Source organism: Takifugu rubripes, chromosome 8 (assembly GCF_901000725.2).
Source record: "Takifugu rubripes chromosome 8, fTakRub1.2, whole genome shotgun sequence".
Lineage (NCBI taxonomy): Eukaryota > Metazoa > Chordata > Actinopteri > Tetraodontiformes > Tetraodontidae > Takifugu > Takifugu rubripes.
In genome coordinates, this window is record NC_042292.1 from 2258828 (window position 1) to 2279494 (window position 20667).

The 20667-nt window shown below is 41.1% G+C and overlaps 1 protein-coding gene across 15 annotated transcripts in view; it reads right to left on the minus strand.

Moving 5' to 3' along the window:
• Positions 1–542: 542 nt before the first annotated feature.
• The window catches only part of LOC101063202 (mitogen-activated protein kinase kinase kinase kinase 4-like), a 31566-nt gene continuing 11441 nt past the window's right edge, over positions 543–20667 (minus strand). Inside the window, exons 4-33 of one of the 15 annotated variants that reach the window (XM_029839737.1) lie at positions 18691–18816; positions 18482–18592; positions 18183–18273; positions 17789–17919; positions 17626–17680; positions 17464–17542; positions 16873–17048; positions 16566–16638; positions 16249–16459; positions 15969–16130; positions 15735–15821; positions 14705–15133; positions 12131–12277; positions 11090–11368; positions 10620–10720; positions 10296–10435; positions 9834–9928; positions 9699–9707; positions 8861–9039; positions 8609–8714; positions 8084–8329; positions 6572–6689; positions 6272–6442; positions 6033–6176; positions 5768–5902; positions 5584–5684; positions 4906–5055; positions 4589–4748; positions 4345–4484; positions 543–2623 (exon numbers count right to left, since the gene is read on the minus strand). In XM_029839737.1, the coding sequence (XP_029695597.1) occupies positions 2540–2623; positions 4345–4484; positions 4589–4748; positions 4906–5055; positions 5584–5684; positions 5768–5902; positions 6033–6176; positions 6272–6442; positions 6572–6689; positions 8084–8329; positions 8609–8714; positions 8861–9039; positions 9699–9707; positions 9834–9928; positions 10296–10435; positions 10620–10720; positions 11090–11368; positions 12131–12277; positions 14705–15133; positions 15735–15821; positions 15969–16130; positions 16249–16459; positions 16566–16638; positions 16873–17048; positions 17464–17542; positions 17626–17680; positions 17789–17919; positions 18183–18273; positions 18482–18592; positions 18691–18816 (4236 nt within the window). In that variant the 3' untranslated portion in view covers positions 543–2539. Of the gene's footprint in view, positions 2624–4344; positions 4485–4588; positions 4749–4905; positions 5056–5583; positions 5685–5767; positions 5903–6032; positions 6177–6271; positions 6443–6571; positions 6690–8083; positions 8330–8353; positions 8472–8608; positions 8715–8860; positions 9040–9698; positions 9708–9833; positions 9929–10295; positions 10436–10619; positions 10721–11089; positions 11369–12130; positions 12278–14704; positions 15134–15734; positions 15822–15968; positions 16131–16248; positions 16460–16565; positions 16639–16872; positions 17049–17463; positions 17543–17625; positions 17681–17788; positions 17920–18182; positions 18274–18481; positions 18593–18690; positions 18817–20667 lie in introns of those variants that run through there. The other 14 variants (XM_029839738.1, XM_029839739.1, XM_029839741.1 and 11 more) reach the window with 14 other exon arrangements.

Here is a 20667-nt window from a genome sequence, read left to right on the forward strand (position 1 = left end):
CTGTCCTGGGATCCCGCTCCACAATCAGCCAACATCACGTGATGACCGGGATGATCCACACCCTTTAAAATGCAAATGACCCCCAACGACCTCCAACAATACCATTCAGTAAAACAGCACAATGTAAATAACTCTGGGGTTCCCAACAGTAAATTTATAACTGAAATAAGCTCCCCGAATAACAGGTGAAGCGTCTTTAAAAAAACTGAAAGGAAGATCAGTTTAAGTTCCCTCAGGCAAATTGCATTTACCGGTCGTCTTACTGCCAAGATAGAAACCAAATTTTTCCAAACTTGTTTACAAATGTGACGTACTGCCTCTTTTATCATAGGTGATTATGATTTATCCATGAATTTACCTCCCATGCGCTCCTTTTTTCAACAAGACCCTAAATTTAGTTTATGGGACATCCCAAGACCATTTAAAACCATGTTTTTCATAAAACACACCTTAAATGTCTATTTGGAGCTGCATCAAAACAAAATGGGAAATCAAATAACACTTGTGGTTCAAATCGTTAAAAGAAAGACGCTGCTCCACTGTAAATTACTTCAGATTTTATTCAATGAAAAAGAAAGACTTTCAGGAAAATACAATAATTCCCAAAGTACACACAGAGAGAACATAAATTAAGAGGCATTGCAGAGAGGCCTTTTAGAGGGAAACATGTCACCTGGTGCCAGAAAAGATTTAGTCCACACTGCCATACTGCGCATGTTGTAGGATGATCCAGAGGAATCAGTGAAATCACACTCTAGTCTTGTGTAATTCGTAATGTGTGAGCCAGTTAACCTGTACACAAAAGTCTAAATGATAGTACAAAAGGGAATAATACAAAATACAAAAATGGGAGGAGAAAACTGCCCTAAAATAAACCATAAATATTCAATATTGATGCACATTGGTTTAAAAAAATTGCTTCTGTAAACATTTTCAACATAAGGTGTGCATTTAAAAACCACTGCAGTCGCATAATTATCTGGGTTACATAATAGAAATTGCAGAAATTAGACTAAAAACTAAGTTAAAAATATGCTGATTAGTTCACGCCCTCCTGAAGTGGTTCTGTAACACTGTTCGTTTGAGCGTGTGACTTCTTTGCTTTCTCACAGAAAAACCCAAGCTCATTTTCAGCAGATCTTAGGAGGTCCCACACAGGGAAGTGAAGGCATGACCTGTACTGAGAGGTTCTAGAGGATGAGTAAGGAAGTGAAATGTGGACATACAGTTCAGTGGAGCAGATTAATGATCCAGTTTTGTCAGATATTTGACCAGAGTGCGTAAACAGAGTGAATGCTCCGAGTGAAACATTGAGAGGTCCAATATCGATTCACATAGGTGGTTTAGATTCTTCCAGTATGCAAAAACCCAAACTTCTTCATTTTTAAATGATTTAGAGAAGCTTTAATAAACCTGAGACCTTACCAGGGCAACGTTATACATCGAGCTGAATGTTAAATGGAGCGATAGATGTTGAGACATCCTCCATTCCTCCACCTTTTGTAGCGTGTTTATCGGTTTTGTCTCAGGCCTGCGGCTCTCTATTCAAACTTTGTTCCCTTAATGCCACTTCCACCCTCCCCTCCATGCTACGTTAATGGCCACCTAATTGTCTAATTCACAGTTTATCCTAGCCCTACTTATGACTAGTGTTAAAGGAAAATTACTCCACCATTTCTGTGAAAATCAGCAACGGAAATAGATCTAACCGACGGGAAATTACAGATTCGTGATGAATGGACTCTGCCTTAAAAACTAATTTGTTGGTGATTTAGCGTTGATCTGTGTGCGGCAAGTCACATACAAAATATACAGTGTATGAAAAACTGGGGCTAACTGTGTTGCTGTCATAAACAGGGCTACATCTGTCCGACATAGCCTACAGTACAATGTGAGGCAATGTGGTAAAAGTGTCTGGGAGAGTCTAAAGATCACACGATTGATGTAATTATGTACACGTTGATATCCAGTACCCTGTATTTAATGTAAATATCAACAAGGTCCCTTAAAGTCTTCAGAAACTGAAGCCACAGAGGCAAATTAACATGTCAAGCATTAGTTGCGGAAGAAAAGTGGCTGTGAATTAGTGTTAAATGACATGCTTGACATGGAAATCTACCATGTTGGAGTTAATTTTACCTGAACGGGACTAAACATGGCTACAATGGAGGCGCTACAGCAAGTCTGGCTGTGTGTACAAAGCCTCTCGTTGGTCACATGCTCAGTGTTTACAGCTCCACTCGATGCACATACAAGATGCAAAGTTTAACTATGACACAGAAAGATTTAGCCATTGACAGGCGACAGATCCCTGCGCAGAGATCGGCTCGAAGGTTAGGCGACAGGAAAGGCAGTGGTGAGACAAACACGGGAGTCACCCCTCACCTCGTTTTATGCTTACAGTCAAATCCGTTGTTTTATTTATTTATATAACCAGAACGTGGGACAATGCTCCAGCTCAAGTTCTTTGTCTTCATCGTCATCGAGTCATAGTCGCAGTTTCGGTGCGGTCTCACTGGCCAGCGAGGCAAGATATCGACTACCAGCTCATGAGGGACGTGCGGCCCAGCGTCATGAAGTAGACCTGGCTGGCACCACCTTGGCGCACAGAGGCGAAGAAGACCTGTTGAAGACACACCCCCCACCCACCAGACTTCAGTAAAAATCTGACTGAAGGTACAGATATGGCAGAGCGGACCACTGGAAGATTCTTGTGAGAGAAAGACACTTAAAAGACAGGATAGGAATCTTCCACTGGTCCACACTGAGAGCAGGTTTTGGGGCAAAAATGCAGCAAATGGTTGTCTGACATTTTCTCAATCACACAAGATCTGTAGTTCCAGTTATTATTCTAGACATAATTATCATTTTTAGGGGGTCGTCTAATCATTATGTCACATCTTAGTTGTGCTACTATAGGCCGAGGCTGCAGGGGTCCAGAAACATGATCACCTGACAGGCCTCTGTCACCCCACTGGGTGGGTCTCTCTCTACCTACCTACCTCTCTACCTACGTACCTCTCTACCTACCTCTCTACCTACGTACCTCTCTACCTACCTCTCTACCTACGTACCTCTCTACCTACCTCTCTACCTACGTACCTCTCTACCTACCTCTCTACCTACCTACCTACCTCTCTCTCTCTCTACCTCTCTACCTACCTACCTCTCTACCTACCTCTCTACCTACCTCTCTACCTACCTACCTCTCTACCTACCTACCTACCTCTCTCTCTCTCTCTCTACCTCTCTACCTACCTACCTCTCTACCTACCTACCTACCTACCTCCCTCTCTACCTACCTACCTACCTACCTACCTCTCTACCTCTACCTCTCCTCTCTCTCTTTACCCAGCCGGCCATCAGCAGGAGGGTCCCCCTACATGAGCCTGGTCCTGCTCAAGGTTTCTTCCTGTTAAAGGGGAGTTTTTCCTTGCCACTGTTGCTTGTCTGGGGTTAGGCCCTGGGATTCTGGAAAGTGCCTAGAGACTATTTGGATTGTAACAGATGCTATATAAATAAGATTGATTGATTGGTTGATTGAACGTGGCTGGACATACAGCTGTAGGAAGTCCTAGTTGACCCGATCTTCTTTCATATGAGAATGATAAAGACCACTGAGCTCTTAGAAACAATAAATGAAGCAGATTTTTAGCCTTGTCCAGATCTGTGTCTTGCCCCTTTTCATTCAAACAGGATTCAGGGCTGGTTCAAAGCCAGTACCCGACAAAGCACCGGTTCTTTATTTTTCCCACCGACTGAGCACCAGTTAAACCAGTTTCAAACTGGTTCCAGGCAAGCACCAACTTTGAGCTGGGCTAAACAGGGGCCAGAGCCGATGACGCAGTGTTTTAGGTGGGAAAGGGGTATCTGAGCTCTTCAGGCAGTTCTCTTGACTGTGAGGATCCCATTTTTGCTCTGATATGTCCTATTCATTTAATTTAACACAGATCGACTCTGGTGTGGATGTAGAACCATTGTAAAAGTTAAAAAAAAGAAATAGACTACACCTGACCTACATAAGTGTGACTATAAAGGGTCTGAATATTTAGGTTCATGTCAAATTTTAATTTTAAGATAAATTTTCAAATTTTTCTAACGTTTTGGGTTTGGACTTTTCTCATGAGGTACTGATAAGAAAATAAATGATTTTTTTTTTTATTTTGACATGAAGCTTCAACATACAGTATAAAATAGTGAAAAATTTAAGAGGGTGTAAATCTTTGAAGAAACATACTTAAATCGTACCAGTTAGAGAAATGTATGTTTGTAAATGCTGTAATAAAAAAACTAAATTTTATTAAATGTTCAACTTATTTAAAAATAAATAAAACAAAAAGTCACCTTGTCGTTCCTTTCACACAGGAACTTGAGTCTCTGGGCTCTCTTGTGCATAAAGACACCATCCAGGTGCCCCGTCTCTACTGAACGGATCTCTATGGCCTTCTCCCCCCAGCCCATGATCTGGTTTGACCTAATGTAGGCTGCTCACACACATGTGCCCACACAAACACAGAAGAGAGTGCAACAGAGTTAGACAGGCCAGGCATTCATGGGTTGAGAGCTGAGAGCAAACTCCTCCACTTACCCACTGACGTTGGCATTTCTCCCCACTGAAGCACCACGTCCTTGGTGATGCGTCCATACGTGTTGACGTAAACGCCCTCGTCCTCGTAACACACCAACAGCTCGATTCCATCGGTGTTGGGCAGGATGATGATGGCATGGCACTGAATGCTGGTCTGGATCTGAGGAACAAAAACCCGAAACAGATGTTTGGATTACAGTAGAATATTAACTGTCATTAGTGGATCACAAATGGTTTTCTACAACAAATCACCCATAGAAACAAAGGAGACTATTATGAAAGGAAGATGCTGGGTCCATATTCATGCCTGTGCTTACATGTGTGGGCAGGTAGATGTCGTAGACGGCACCAGAGTCCACATCCACTGCGTGGAAGCCCGAGCAGGAGCCATAGATGACCTTTAACCTCTGCCCTTCCTCCACCGTCAGGTCAACAAGCAAAGGTTTGTGCACCAGGTCACCAAAAGACTAATGAGACAGGTTATGCAAATTAAATATTAAAAAAAGCATGATTAAAATCACCCAGTTAAAGGCTGACTCATTTTACAACTGTTGTAAAAGTAAATATTAAAATTTTAGATATTGGTACAGCTTTTGAATGAGGATTTACTTTGTATTTTAATCTTCTTTCTGTTTAAATATAACTTAGATGGTTAAATGACTGGTTACATAACTAATTTTAAAAGGTGCACTTTGAGATCTTGCATGGTTTTAATTATGATTTCCCCTTGATCCACTAACTGTCTGTCCCCTGAATAGACAGTAAAAAAAAGAGACAACAGGGGGGTCGTAAACGTCAAAACACTAGGAGGACAGGCCGTGCACCTAAACATAACAAACCACGTTCCAGCCAATCACCAACAAGATGGTGAGGAAGGGTGGGTGCCTGTACCGACACAAATATCAATTTGCTCACTGAACAATTGGAGCTAGCTCAACCAAGTTAGCCACATTAGCCTAGCAAAGATCCACTCAATGCTTAAGGCCTATGCGTACCTTAAAGGCCATGAATTTGTGGTAAGGTTTGGGGGCCCAGGCGTACACCTCCACAGAATTCTTCAATGCTAGCACCAAGAACTTAATCCTCTCGTACTTCACTGGAATGAGAAGTTGACCCATCACAACAAATCTGGGCCACCTACAACCCTTTCATGGCGTGCAGAACCAACATGAAACATACCAACTTTATAGTGGACACAACCCTCCAGGTCGCCCACGTTAACCCAGCCCTGCTTCTTTTCCACCTCAGGGTCATTGTGCAAAATCTTGTTTCTCAGCCATGATAAGTAATAAACCCGCAGCTTGTTCTTTTTCCCTGCAGGAGGGAGAGAAAGAGAGAACACAGGAGCTTTATTTATGGGGCATATTTTTAATAGATTGGCAATTTAAAATAGCACAATGGAAATTTCTTCTTTCAGCAGCCAAACATAGTGGGTATACTATACCCGATATGGTGACTAGGACATTGAGTCCCTCCAGAACATCCATCTGCTGGATCCGCCGTCTGTTGATCAGAGGATAAACCTTTCCTTGACCACTACGATCTAGCAGCATCAGACCGCTCTCTGTTCCCACCAGCAGGTTTACTCCTGGGGGGGAACAGACACACGTGTCAACACATAGTCACCAGAATGCCAATTAGACACTGAAATACTTGACTCCTGCAGACGCGTCTCACACACACCCCAGAGGGCAGCGCACAGGATCTCCGAGTTGAACCTCTTCTTGTACTTGCGAATCTCTGGTGTGTCGCTTGGCGGACGCGTGTTGACTGGGTTCACATTCACCACTGAGCCTTTACGCGATGGGTCAGACCTCAGAGGGTCCATCAGCCTGCCGTCCTGCCCAAATCCTGCTGGAAATAGCAGAGAGGCAACCACACATCTACTTTAAACTGTCATGCATTGATGCTGGCTTGATATTGTTGTTTTAAATCACTGAGCTGCACTAATAAGCCAAATTCTGTTAATATCTCGTGACCTACCGATATTGTTGAGGGAAGTGCCACTCGATGGAGAGATCTGGAGCAGACGAGGGTCAATGAAGGGGGTGAAGGAGGAGGAAGACTTGTGTTTGGACATGGAGTTTCCTTCTGACTGAGACTAACAGATTGGAAACATATACAAGTCAGACATTCCACTGTTTCTTGATCTACATACAAAGTAGTGGTTAATGTTACAGGAGGAAATCATTGTTTGTTCCAATGTACAACAAAGAAGTTTTCATTAATTTGTAATCTCAGGGTGGCTGTTAAAGTACAAAAGCAATAGACCTGTCAGTATTGAGTTACAGCTGTACCTCCAGGGCCTTATAAAACAGCATAAAGCTCAACTCTATTCAGTTGCATTAAGTTTTATAACGCAGGACTGGGAAATACATGGCTGCCAGTGGAATTCGTTGTTGTAATAAATCAATACAAAACAATGGTGTGTATTAAGTTGTTATGGACAGAAGTGTCAGGGAGGAAAAACACGTGTAACATGAGGAAATGTGAAGGAAAAAATGCAAGAACCAAACAACAGCTGCTGTAAAATATTAGATGAAATGGCTGCAGAGGATAGAAAGGAGGATTCATTTCTGTTAAACATTAGTTTATTCTTATCTCCAAGTAGTTTAATTAGAATATTTTACCTACATGATCACTCTTGTTGTGTGGTGGCCCAAACTTTTCTACCAAGAGGTGTGAGTGTTAGCATCAAAGCATAATGCACGTTACACTCGGGAAAGCAGATTGCAGCCCCAGACAAGCATTCAGCCAAGCCAAAAGGGGGCAGAAGAAAGCCAGAATGAAGCCAGGAGAGCACAGCGGGGCAGGATCATGTGCAGAGAGCCTGCAGCCAACAAGCAAGGACTGGACAGTGGGTTTGTACAGGCTGATAGATAGAGCTGTTTGCTAATTAACAAATAGATTTCTCTAAACCTGAAGTAACATTGAAAAATTACTGCATAAAAGATGGTGACATAAAAATGTTCATAAGCAACAAATCCACTAGATAAATATTGAATTATTCTGTAAATACTTTAAAAGACTTTAGCTTAAGATGACATAATGACCATAATGCTATGGTTTTCTACTTCGGAGAATATTATATATCTCTGCCAGTTGTTGAGCAAATTTTTAGGATATATATATATAGGATGAAGCCAAGATATTTTGTATTTTGTATAGGTGTTGCTGCTCATTTTTCCTGATGTGCAGGAGTATACTGCTATGGTGTGCCTAAAGTAGACCTCTGTGTTCTCATTTGTCAATAATAATAATGCCTTTTTTTCTATTAACCACAGACTGAAAACTCATTAAAATGAAGTCACAAGAAATATTCAGCCTATTACAAAAGTACAGGGATACAAATTCATCCTCCACTGGGAGGTCAATATTTTGCCATCTTTGATACAGACTAGCTAAAACTCACAGCTGCAGTTGCTATGTGTCTACGCCTGTACACTCCACAACCATCCATTCCTCACCTGTCCAGGTGGCATGAGGACAACATACCTCAATGGCAATGAACGTCTCCAGGGGGTTCTGTGGGGACATGACAGGACTGGCATAGCTAGATGATGAGGGGAAGGAGGAGGAGGAGGTGGAGGGAGGGATGGCTGTGGAGGAGGAAGGGGAATGATGGCTCTGCTGGATAAGGTCTGGCAGGTGGTGTATGCGACCAGGAAAGCCATTTTTCTCTAGAAGCCCCTGGCCAGGGGGCTGGGAGAGATTGACCAACCGCTTTATGTCAACGGTGCTCTGGAATCAAGAACAGGCAAACTTGGGCTCGAGCAAGCTTGAGACAGTTTTGCTTTGTTGCTATCATGATTTACCCCCATCTGGGGGTGTCATTTGGGAGACCACCACCACTGTGCATCTTGTATTAAATAGAATTGTAAGTCTATAAAGACAAAAATAAAGTGTAACAGATGGAGGAGTGAATGGACAGTAGACACATTTCTGCAAAATATGTCTGGAACAAAACAACTTGGCTGTATATTTAATTATAAATCCGACAGTCAGATTAAAATCTCTTACCTGTCTAATCACCAGAGTTCCATCTTTGGAAGGTGTTGTGGCTTGGTCACTCTCAGAGTCCTCCACTCTGGTCCGGGCAGACTCTGTCTCACCATTACTCAGCCTCCTGCAAAAACATCAATAGTTAATATCAGAACTGCACTATCAGTCTTGCATAACCGCCAATGAATGTCACTCAGTTAATTTGCAGGATAAAGCTTAATTTAAGAGCTGAAGTAGGCACCACATAAACCTTGAGCCACCTGTACATACCCAGCTCTGGAATCCTCAGCACCAGAAGTGGACTCCTCTCCTGCCTCCTGATCCACCTCCTCATCATCTTCCTCATCTGTGGTTCCTGACTCCTCACTCGAGGATGAGTAGTCAGTGACCTTGTGGGGAGGCCTTACATCATCTACTGCACGAAGCTCCTTGGCAAGAGCCGTCAGGTCCTAACAGAAACAATAGGGAAATAAGATTATTCCATTTACAGCCAGGAAGAAAACAGGGAGAAGCCTCGGAGGCATCTGTCTTCAGTTCACTCAGCTATTCACTCACCAAATAGGGTTAAAAAGTGTATATTAAAATGTTTTTAAGGCAAGGAAATACTAGCCCAGACTGTGTTGGTTTTGTACATTCTGAATACATTTTAAAACCAGGGAATTATTTATTGGAAAATTAGGTATTAATACCTTGTACTTTCTCATGTCAATAGCTTCTAAATAAATCTACCCCCATGAACAGGCTTGCTAGGTCTGTGCAGAAAGGCATCAGGATTAATTCCCTGACATGTTCACTGAATCACGTGAGATTTATCACAGAAGACAGCCAAGTGCAACAAGGAACAATCCAAAGTAAAAGGAAATGTAGAAATGTGTATTCAGAAGTGCTTGCATTCAAATTTGGTTAGAAAAGCAAGTGAGACAGCAAAAAAAGTACAGGCGTGAGGTAAGATGTCTGTAGAAGTCAATCACATCACAAAAACAAAACTTAAAGCCATTACTGCATCAATCCTGACATGGGAGCAGATTTGAACCACACTTTATGCAATGAACGTGGCGATGGGGCAAGCACAGTGCAGGCATAATCATGCCATCTTATTTAGTCTTACCGAATCACCCTAAGAGGTTCCCAATGATTCATGAAAAGTCGAATAGCGCAGATGGTTAAATAAAGAAAAGAAAAAGAAAACAATTTTCACCCAGTCCTCGTCAAAGAAGTGGCTGTTGAGTGACAGTGTACTTACAGATGGTCGGGTAGGCCGGGCAAGGTTCTTTTCATCTTGTTTTTTAGGAATGTTTTCTGGCCGCTGGAGTGGAGACCCTTCAGATTTAGAGGAGGCTTCAGGGAAACGAAAAGACCAAAATGTTATTAAAGAAGAGAAGTCGAGCACCTGAACAATTCTGTTTGGACAGCATAAACAATGGGGGAAAAAAACAAGTTAAATCCAATCAGGATTATTAAATCAATAAAAATTACAATTTTATATAGCCTAGCTAATAAGTACCACACAAAAGGGGTAAAATATTTCCAAAATATACCAATGGGATGCAGTATAGGTCAAAATTATTCTCAAAGGCAAACACATCATAGATGTGCTTTATGTGGGACAAAATGAGGTGAAACACCTTAATGGAAACATGTAGTCTTTTACCATTATTACTGCAGTTATTTTATAGAGTTTGAGAAATGTGTTCAAGTACAGTACCAGGGGACTCACAGCGTGGCCTGAAACGGTCCCCAGGACTGGCCTGAGAGCTGGAGTTGGAGGAGCCAGAGGAGCTGCCGCTGCCTGGCCGAGGCTGCAGTTTCTCCACTCGATCCCACAGGGGGCGCTGCTCCACATTGCTGTCATAAAACATTTTGTGATTTGTGGTACATCAAAGGTTGTTTTTCTTCTTCAAATTTCATGTTACCATGCATTGAAGAAAAAATATTATTCAAATGGTCATTCATTAATTTATATATGTAAACCTCCTATTATACATTCATAAATCAAGATCGCTGAAATATCACAAGTCTCCATTCTAACCTGCCAACATTCCTCTGTCCACCTTGGTTGCCTGGTTGTGATGGCAGAGGGGAGTCTCTGCGTGACAGCACAGGAGACCTAGATGTTGTCCTTACAGGGACCTAAATGGAACACATTCGAACGTGTTAAAACGCAGCAAGAAGTTTTATCTGTACAAATTGTCTATTATCGATCATTTGTCACTAACTGCTATTAAGTTTCTTATGATGACTTATTAAATGAAATACTGTAAATGAGCAAAGGAACAAACAAAAAAGAAATGCCCGTATGACAGGATATCAGGAATTCCCATTTTTCTTAAAAACATTATGGGTATATAGGGGTTTCATATTTTATAAATCTAGATGAAAAGAAATGAGACAGAATAGAGAAAAGAAAATGCAGATTGGTGCTGAGCAGAAAAAGTGAATAAACAAGCATGGGACAAGTTAGGAAAGGTATGGGGGAGGGGACCCTCACAGGCACCTTACCTTAGGAGGTACCTCCTCATCCGTGGCCTGGTGATCAGCCCGGGTGAGGGCCTGAGGGTGGTGAAGGGGAGGTTGGGGTTGGGGGTCAGTGCGTGCAGGAGATGGATGGTGGTGATGGTGGGGGTCCTGGGAGCGCAGGTGCAGCTGTGCAAAACTAGAGGTGACGCCACCGGGCTCGCTGAACGACTGGGAGCGAGAAACGACCGGAGGAGGAGGAGGAGGAGGAGAGGGGGCAGCGCTGTTACTGCTTTTTAGAGCAGCCAGGTGGGACCACTGGACCTTTTAGGAAGGCAGGAGGAGGAATCGTGAAACAAGCAGACAACACATGAGACACAAGGGACTGATGTGTGACTCTACACATACATGTGTCTATCAGCATGCATACAGCAGAAAATGCACGAGACAATGACATGCAAGATTTAGAGTTGGCATTTAGACAGAGGAAAATACATCAAAACTTTTCAGGAAATGGTCAACTCTGCTGCAACACCTCTCAATAGTCAAGACAAATCTGCATTTTTTTAAAACCAAAAGCAACCAAAATAAAAGATGAATGTGCAGTAATATGCTAGCATAATGCTTATTGGAAAAAAATGTTTTTTTTCTTGAGCCTAAAAGAAATTTCGGGAGTTTTGCGTGTAAGGGAATCTGCTTCGTCTGGTGTCCTCTTTACCCAAAGTTAGTCGATGCATTTTTGCGGCCGATGACAAGCTGAGTTACATATCACTAAAAGAATGTGGTCATATGCGTCACGAATTTGTGGTCTAAGTTAACCTCACGGAGAACTGTGGCGGATATCACTAAAGCTTTTTGTTAGTACTGACTGTAAAAAGCCTCATGGATCAAGTTCTAGGTTAATTTAAAAAGGGAAAAAAAAAAAATAATGCAAATTTACAGCCAGAAATGTGCTGTGACATATATATAGTATATATATATATAAAAAAGGGCAAAAAGGGCAAATAACTTTGTGGAAAAACACAGTGACAAATAGGCAGAACATGAAGAGAGACTTGGGGGGGACAGGAAGAATGGAGGGGTTACCTGAGGCTCCATAGGGCGGTGCATGGCGGAGGCCTCGGAGGAACCATTGGAGAAAGGTTCAGAGGAGCGAGGAGGCAGAGGAGGTTGCTTAGGAGCAGGACCAGTCTGGGGGGAACCCTGAATGTTCTTACGGTACCGCTCGTCAGCCTGAAGTAATGTAATTGTAACGAGATGAACATTTAATGAAGGTCAACTGACATAAGCTTTAATTATTACAATTCATGTATAAAAAGGAGCTAAGAAAAGGAGGAACTATGCTTAAAATGCAATATAAAATTTCATTCTTGCTGCTTAGATACTAAATTAAAGCCATCTGAAAGTGAGTTGATCATTCAGGAGGGGAAACTGCATATTGTATTGATGATTTTCAAATTAAAATTGCAATAATTTTTTTTGCATAGTTTTTATACACACACACCCACACAAACAGTATAACTGTGCCTTTGGAAGCTCAAAATTACAATTTCACATTTCAGAGACACTGACATCAAAGACATGAAGGAACAATGAGATTAAACATGCTCCAAGCCTGTTTGAGGCAGCCATATAGATAAAACATTTACAGAGACAAAGGTGAATACAGGCGTCTTTCAAACAGTTGCATCATTCCAAAAAAATGCAGAGACAGCATTAACGATATAGGACAGCCCTATTAGGGAATGGGGAAATGGCTTCCCAACCTAGAGGTTAGTGTGGGGGTCAGTTGTGTAACACATGCAATGGCTCCATCCACAGACTGTCAGAACCGTCATACTGAAGAAAAGTCACGTCGACCATTCAAGAGACAAATTCCAAATCCCAAGAGAAATTCCAAATCCCCTCTGTTGTCCAGAAGAGAATGTGTTTTTTGCTTTTTCTTATAGAACCAAAAAAATTACAAACATTTGAAAATTATGGGATTTTACAATTTACTCCAACAAAAATGCTCATAAATAAGCACAATTTTCTATTATTTTTTGAGAGAAATTTTTTTTGAGAGAAAATAAACTATTTCTCCATCTAAATTTTTAGGTTTTTTTTTCAATTTTGATTTTAGAGGTGAAGTGAGGAAAATGGCCCTTTTATATCAGGCCCCTGTCATTTCCAACAAAACAAGATATGCAACCAATTTTTTAAGAAATTAACTACTTCTTAAAATGTGGAGGCATCATACATTAATTGGTGCACTGAAAACAGCCGTCATCTGCATATGCAATATCTGAAGTTGTTGGTAAATCCAACAAAAACCTCTGCTAGCTAATAATCCAAAAATTATTCAAAGTGATTTCTCATCGTCATTAGCATCTCATATGAGGTACTAAACGCTATTACAAAGGTGGCATTTTGTTTATTAGGTGTATTGTATTATGTGCAGAACTGTTATGTAACGGTTAAACAGTTAAATCTAGTAATAGGCGTTCCATTTTAAATGATTTGATGAATATTTACCTTGTTTGTGAGGACTGTTAGTTTAAAAAGGAATCTTTTTTATTTTGTCTAGCCTAAAGTATGCTGTATCAGTCTAAAAATCTAGAATTCATTGCAACTCTACACAAAGAAAATCTCTTTTTTGTGTACATCTTGAAATTACAACAAATCTTATATACGGAGCAAAGATGTTAGTTGTGCACTGGCATGATTCAGTACGTTTACATGCGCAGGTTTGTCGAGATATGCTCAAAATTTGGCATCACATGACAATTTGATCCTGGTCCCAGTTTACATACACTGATAAGAAGATCAGATGCACACTAGCTCTCCTTATTTTCTCCTCCTGTGAACGGCTTTCTTGGATATTTTTTCTGGAGTCAAACGCCAGTGTGACGTTTGCGGAGCATGCGTCGTCTCGTTTAACTGCGATTGAAGCGTACAATGTGCCCAAGAAAATCAATTTCTATTCGCATTAGCCGAATGTCTTAGTCAGATAAGGAGAACTCCAATATTAATCAGACTAAGGCACTTAAGTTGTTATAGTCGGATTGAGAGAATAAGTTGTTTTCCCAAGTGTAAGGTGAACATACTAATTGTGTCACACTCCAATGCTTTATGCACTCAGCGCTGATAAGTCAATGTTTGTGAGTTATCATCCACTCCATAACCATGTGTGAAATGAAGTTAGCCTAATGTTTACTAACTATTGTTAGCCTAACCATTTACTCAAGAAGGTATTATTACATAAAAACAGATCATTTTTTCCCTCTTGCTCACCCTAATTTAGACAACACTTAGGACTAAAAGATCTCAACAACAGCGAGTAGTTTTAGTTTTCAAGGATACAAGTAACATAGCCAGTAAGAACAAGTGCCAAAAAAGAGAGAAAAACAGCTAGGTTTTTACAAAGGACGTGACAAGGCTGGTTGCAGCGAGCCTGGGAGCCTTTCATACCCTCAGACACCCCCTCCAGTGGCATTCAAAATGTCTGGCAGACAAGTTTACTGTTTAACAAATGTGTTACAGCTGAAGAAGAGAGCAGAGAAAACGCCGAATGGAGAAGAGAACTATGTGCTTGAGCACGATCCTCACAGTGACTGAGGCTGTGCAAAGACAAGCAAGCATAAGCTGGAAAGAGCAGGCAGAACTGAGGAGGAGGTTCACCTCTCTGACAGGCAGGGGAGGATGATCGACAGCCTCTGCAGGCCTATCGGACTCCACACTTTCAGTCTGAGGAGGGTCAGTGTCAATGGGGGGTTCAGTCTGAGCGCGGGTGGGGCTCGGGCATGTCTCCTCACTGTCAGTCCTTTCTAGCGCTACCGTCTGGGATTTGGTGTTTGGTGGGACTGTGTGAGGTGCACTGGAGGACTCATAAGAAACACTGTCAAGGACCTGAGCTTGAGGGGTTGTGCACAGGATTCTGTCAGGGGGGAGGGTGGATGTCTGAGGATGTTTGCTATAGTCGGGGACTTTGTCTCCAGTTTGCTGTTTGGATTTGTGCTGGAGCGACAGCAGGTAGGCCTGCTCCTGCTGCAGGCGCTTGTGCAGTCGCTCAGCCTTGCGCTGCTCCTCCAGCTCCCGCCACTTGAACTCCTATTGCAGAGTGCGGGATCGATTCGAGATGATGAAAAAAGGATTTGGCCTCACAAATTTAGCAGCTACTTTAAAACCGTTTCCATGTAATACACGTAGACTCAGTATTTGTGACTACATTTGTCTATTATACTTCAGTCAATCTCTTTTTATAGAATTTTGTTAAACACAAGTATTGCTGTTTTCTGTAAAGCTGTTTAAATACTTATTAAAGACACATTACAACCTAAATGTAATATATGTAATATAAATGTAATTTTAAATCCAAATGAACTTTGCCAAAATGATAGTCGTAGTGGCAAAAACAGAAAATATGCTGCAAAAGAGAAACAGTTTTAAATTTCAACTGATATGATTTGTAGTTTACACGTTTACTAAAAGTACAATTTAAGAGTTTGTTTAATGTCATTTTTGTTCATCAAACTGTTTAATTGAACTATTTTAGGGTCAACTTTACTTTATTATTTATTATTTAATAGAAATTTGACATTAAAAATGCAAATTCTTCCCGTGGATTCAAAACAAGCCGGGTCTACTCTCCAGAATCACTAATGTCTATCGGAGATATATAATGTGTGTAGTTTTAAAGCGAGTGACTGACCAGCAGCATGGCCTGTTCCCGGAGCAGCTGCTCTTGTAACATCTCCAGGTGCCTCTGCTCCTCCTCTAGCTGGCGTCTGATGTACTCCTTTCAATTTGAGCAAAGCAAAATTTAACAAAACAACACAAAAGATTTTATTTCCACATCAAGTTTTCACTGTTTTTAACTTTAACATGACCTCATTTAAAATGTTAAAGGCCTTCAGAGTAATTCTTACTAAAGTTTAATGCTGACCTGTTCTCGATCATTCCTTCTTTTCTCATCTTCAGCACGCCGGCGTTCTTCTTCCTCTTTACGTCGTCGATCCATCTCTTCGATGCGTCGCTTCTCTTCCTGTTCACGGCGACGCTGTTCGCGCTCTTGCTGCCTTCTCATCTCCCGTTCGCGTCTTTGTTGCTGCAGAGGAGAGGAAAAATGTCAGAGAACAAAAATATTTTGTAACATTATAATATTAAGCAATTGGATCAGTTTTAGCCCTTCGTAGTTCTGAGATGGAGATAAATATGTACACTACCTCCTCCAGCCGCCTCCTCTGCTCCTTCTGTTGCTCTATTCGCTTCTGCCTTTCTGCAAGCAGCTGACGCTTGTACTCCTCCTGCTCCCGGAGCTGCTGCTCTTGGAGAAGCTGCTGGCGTCGGAGCGCCTCCGACCGCTCCTTGTTTTCCTGCTGCAGACGGATGAAGTCGCGACGTAGCGTCGACTCACCGGGCACGTTGACGATGGAGCTGAATGGTGGAAAGGTGCAGGCAAAAGTGGTTGTGTTAAGAAAAAAAAAACATGACATCCAATTATCTGGCACTTTTGAAGTAGGGCCAGTAGGCTACACAATACCTGGGCTCTCCCTCCTGCTCTGGGGGATCTTCTTCCTCTTCTTCACTGCCACTGTATTCATACTCCGTTTCATCTGCACAAATAATAATATGCTTAAATCTGAACCTTTTGTATCAGTAACAGAGTCAATGACAGCTGCCCTACATGGAAAAGTAATTCTGAGTACCTGAATAGTGTATAAATAAAATAAATAAAAATGTCCACATGGTAAATGAACTCTCAGGCCCCAACAGCTTCCTTAATATCTAATCTAACAGAGGGCAATTGATTTTTACAACTTTACGATAAGACAACAAAATGTACGTACCCTTCTCTCCCCTCTTCTTCTTGGTGCGGTCGATGTGGTCTTTGAGCTGAATGCGCACTTGCCTCTCGTTGGGCTGATCTCGGATAAATGGGTGCTTCAGGAGCTGCTCTGTTGGAGGACGTTGTGTGTAATTCTTCACCAGACAGCCCTCAATAAAACTGAAAAACTTTTTGGACCTATGCAGGTGGTAAAGGAAGAGCAGATAATTAAAGTCAACATTTTTGGGTCTTCCTGGAAGTATTTCAACCTGGATGAAACATTTAAGGATTACAAATAAGCGAAAGCTCATTCCAAAACCATGTTTCAGAAATGCTGCATCTCAAAATCATTCAGTGCCACTTAGCATCTGGAATTTGGTAATTTGGACAAAAATGTGGACAAGCAGTTTCAAAACACTGAACAACTTGCAAACTACACATGGAAAGGAAAGAAGTAAACTTAGAAACCTTCCTGCTATGAGATACTAACCAGTTGCCAATGTTATGAAACAGTTATGACATCTGATGTGTGGTTTTTTAATTGAAATAATTATTTTAGAAGATATAAATGATCATAAATGTTAATGCACTATTTGTTTTTAAGAGCACTCACCATTTTTTAGACTTGAGCCTGGGAGGTGGATTTCTTGGGATGAGGAAGAGGGCACGCATCGGATGCATGTCACAAAGTGCTGGAAGAAAACACACATTTCAAAACCGCAACAAAAAATATTTAGCCCTTAAAGGCATGTAAATAATAACACCCAATACTTACGCGGTGCTCCTTCGGCCATCTCAATAGCTGTGATGCCGCAGGACCACAGATCACTCTGAGAGAAACAGTAACATTCATTAATAAAAACCATATGCAAGCAGAAATTCACCTGTTTTACTTAATGAGACCAAATAAATTGCCACTCTTCATTTTTGGCCTTTACCCTGTAATCATATGTAGCATCTGGGTTCTCATCACAAGCAATGACCTCTGGAGCCATCCAATAAGGGGTACCAATGAAGGTGTTTCTCCTCCCCACAGTCCGATCCAGCTGAGCACTCACACCAAAGTCAACTAGAGTGATTAGAGTCATCACATTTAGTTATCTTTATGTTGTACATCAATGTTCTTTAACTCTGAGCAAAATGACAACCAATACACCAAAACTCAATTAATAAATAATATTTTAATACAACATTGCTTGAGGCTTCAAAATGTAATTAAATGTTTGCCTTTTTTTATATTCCCAGAAGCAATTTTGTCGTACTGGGGAGAGTCTCATAACATGTGAAAAACTCTTAACCTTGAATTCATTTCACAAAGCTTTGAATGCTCACCGAGTTTGACTTCAGCGTTCTCAGTCAACAGAACATTCTGACCCTTAATGTCTCGGTGAATAACATGATGGGCATGTAGGTGAGCCAGGCCCTGTGAACACAAGCGCAGACAGAAGTAAAGACAAGCTGACTTTCTTCCAGTTATGGCTGTAGGAGAGTAGCTGCACCAATCAAGGAAGAGCGACAAAACCCAATCGGGATTTAAATTCAACATTTTTTTAAATTATTTGCGCAAATGCAGCCATGACCAACATAAATGGAAGTAGAGTATAGAACCCAGCACAGGACAGTCAATGTACCCGCAGGATCTCTCTGGAAATGTAGGCGATCCAGTCTTCCTTCAGCTGGTTCCCCTTGGTGTTCTTGACCAGGTCGGTGATTGAACCAGCTCCACAAAACTCCATTACCAGCTAAAAAAGTAAGCACAAAGAATCGTCTTATTTTTAGAACATGAAGAGGTGAAGAGTTAAAAAATATTAATCTTCATTCAGTTTTTCTGTAATCTTACCCACAGTTGGTCATCATGCCCCGGGGGGCTTTTCTTAATGAAAGCACCATAATAAGTAGCGATATTTCTGTGGTGAGAGTACTTCTTCAGCATATTGATCTCCAGTTTGATTTCCTCCTCTTCATCCTGCACAAAAAAAGCACACATTTGTCACAAAGGTAACAACATTTGTTTTTCCATTTGAAAGTAAGAATGAATCTTTATGTCATTTCAGATCTGGATCAATATATTGATTTTAAGAATGAGGCTATGTGAACACGGCCTGGTGTGGTTTCATTTCAGTGTAGCCAAGCTTTATTCATTATTTGTCTCTTAACCAACGATTACGCTGTTCAGAAAAGGGAGCCCTTCTAAAATCAAATCAAGCAATATATTTTTAAACACTGACAATCAAACGGGAATTTGGCTAATCTTCTGAAGATACGTAATACTGACTAAATAGGAAAAACATCTCACATTAAATTACATCGACACATAGATTGTTAACTGAGAAATAGATTGATCAAAAAAAAATCAAACACATCACAGTCATGTAAAGACCACAGAGACAGATAAAGAAGGCTACAGGGAAATCAGTGGGCCTTGTGCCCATGTTTATTTCCACCATCGTAGCTCCCTGCTTGCCTCTAACAGCAGCTTGATGATGACAAACAGTGACACGCTAATTGCACACATGCAGGGACGAGTCCGGAGTGGTTTGCTTTATGGTTACATGACCTTTTGCATAAAAATTACAACACGGAGAGAGAAAATAGAGGTGTGTGTGTTTGTGTGTGTTTCTACAATATGTATAAATATGAGTAAAGTCATGGCCAGGATGCACAGCCTGAAAGAAAGAGGTGTTTTTTTTAATCCATGTCCTCGAACATTGTAGGCGTCACCACAAATGACTAAATGGCTGTTAGCCATCTTTGCAGGCAGCCATACTGCTGCATTATTTCTTTGAGTTGACGTAAGCCTTTCTGTTGTGGGCAGAACCCCGTCCTTCTCACCCCCTCCTTTTGCTGTGCAGCTGTTGGATTATCACACGGCGATGGTGAGATGAGGGGAGCGGAGCGGAGAAACATTCACATGCTGATATATGTTCGACAGACACGAAAAGAGGTGTGAAGATAGAAAAGAAAACAAATTCTGTTGTGCAAAATTCAAAGATAAACTGTTATTGGACAGCCACAGCAACACCAAGTGCATTTATTTTATCTACAATATGCACAAAAATAGAGCTGTATCAGAAAACCGTCCATTCGGAGGTTCAGGCCTATACAACAGCAGAGTGGAGAAGCAGAGTATGTTTAGATTTGGAAATGTGGGTCAGACGGGATGACTGTATACTGCCTCTAGAGAGACAGAGACACATAGAAAGAGCGAGAGATTGAGAGAAATGCATGTGTAGAAAAACTAATACATAATAATTTATTACTATTGCAATCTATCATTATTTCCCGTTTTATTTTTTTCAAATTACGCAGTCTAAATCTCCACTGATGTTGAATCAATCAATTAATTGCAAAATGTGAATGAATCATTTGCTACTAGAAGTATAAAATGAGGACAAATATTATTTTCTTGATTTGATCAATCAGTAATATTTGGAATATGGAATATTAAAAAAGCCCAAGGCTCAATAGATCAATTAAATGGTTTTAAAGAATTTCACCACCTAAATGATTTGTTGACTTGAGGGGAAATAAAAACTGTACATGCAGTAGTAAAGCCTGAGTTTGTATTATTTCCATAAAAGCAAGAGTTGCATTTGAGAAACCCAGTTTAATATTACTACCAGTGCTTAAAGGAGAGCAATGTGTGTGTACAGGCCAAAACTTCACCCTTTTAATCATATATTGCTCTTTGGTGTTAACAATAAGAAACAACTGAACTTATTTATCTAACATATGGTTAAACTGGTTTATCACCTGCTCCGTGTGTGACCCCATTGTGAGCAAAGACTTGCAGGGACAGGCGCACCTACGACAGTGT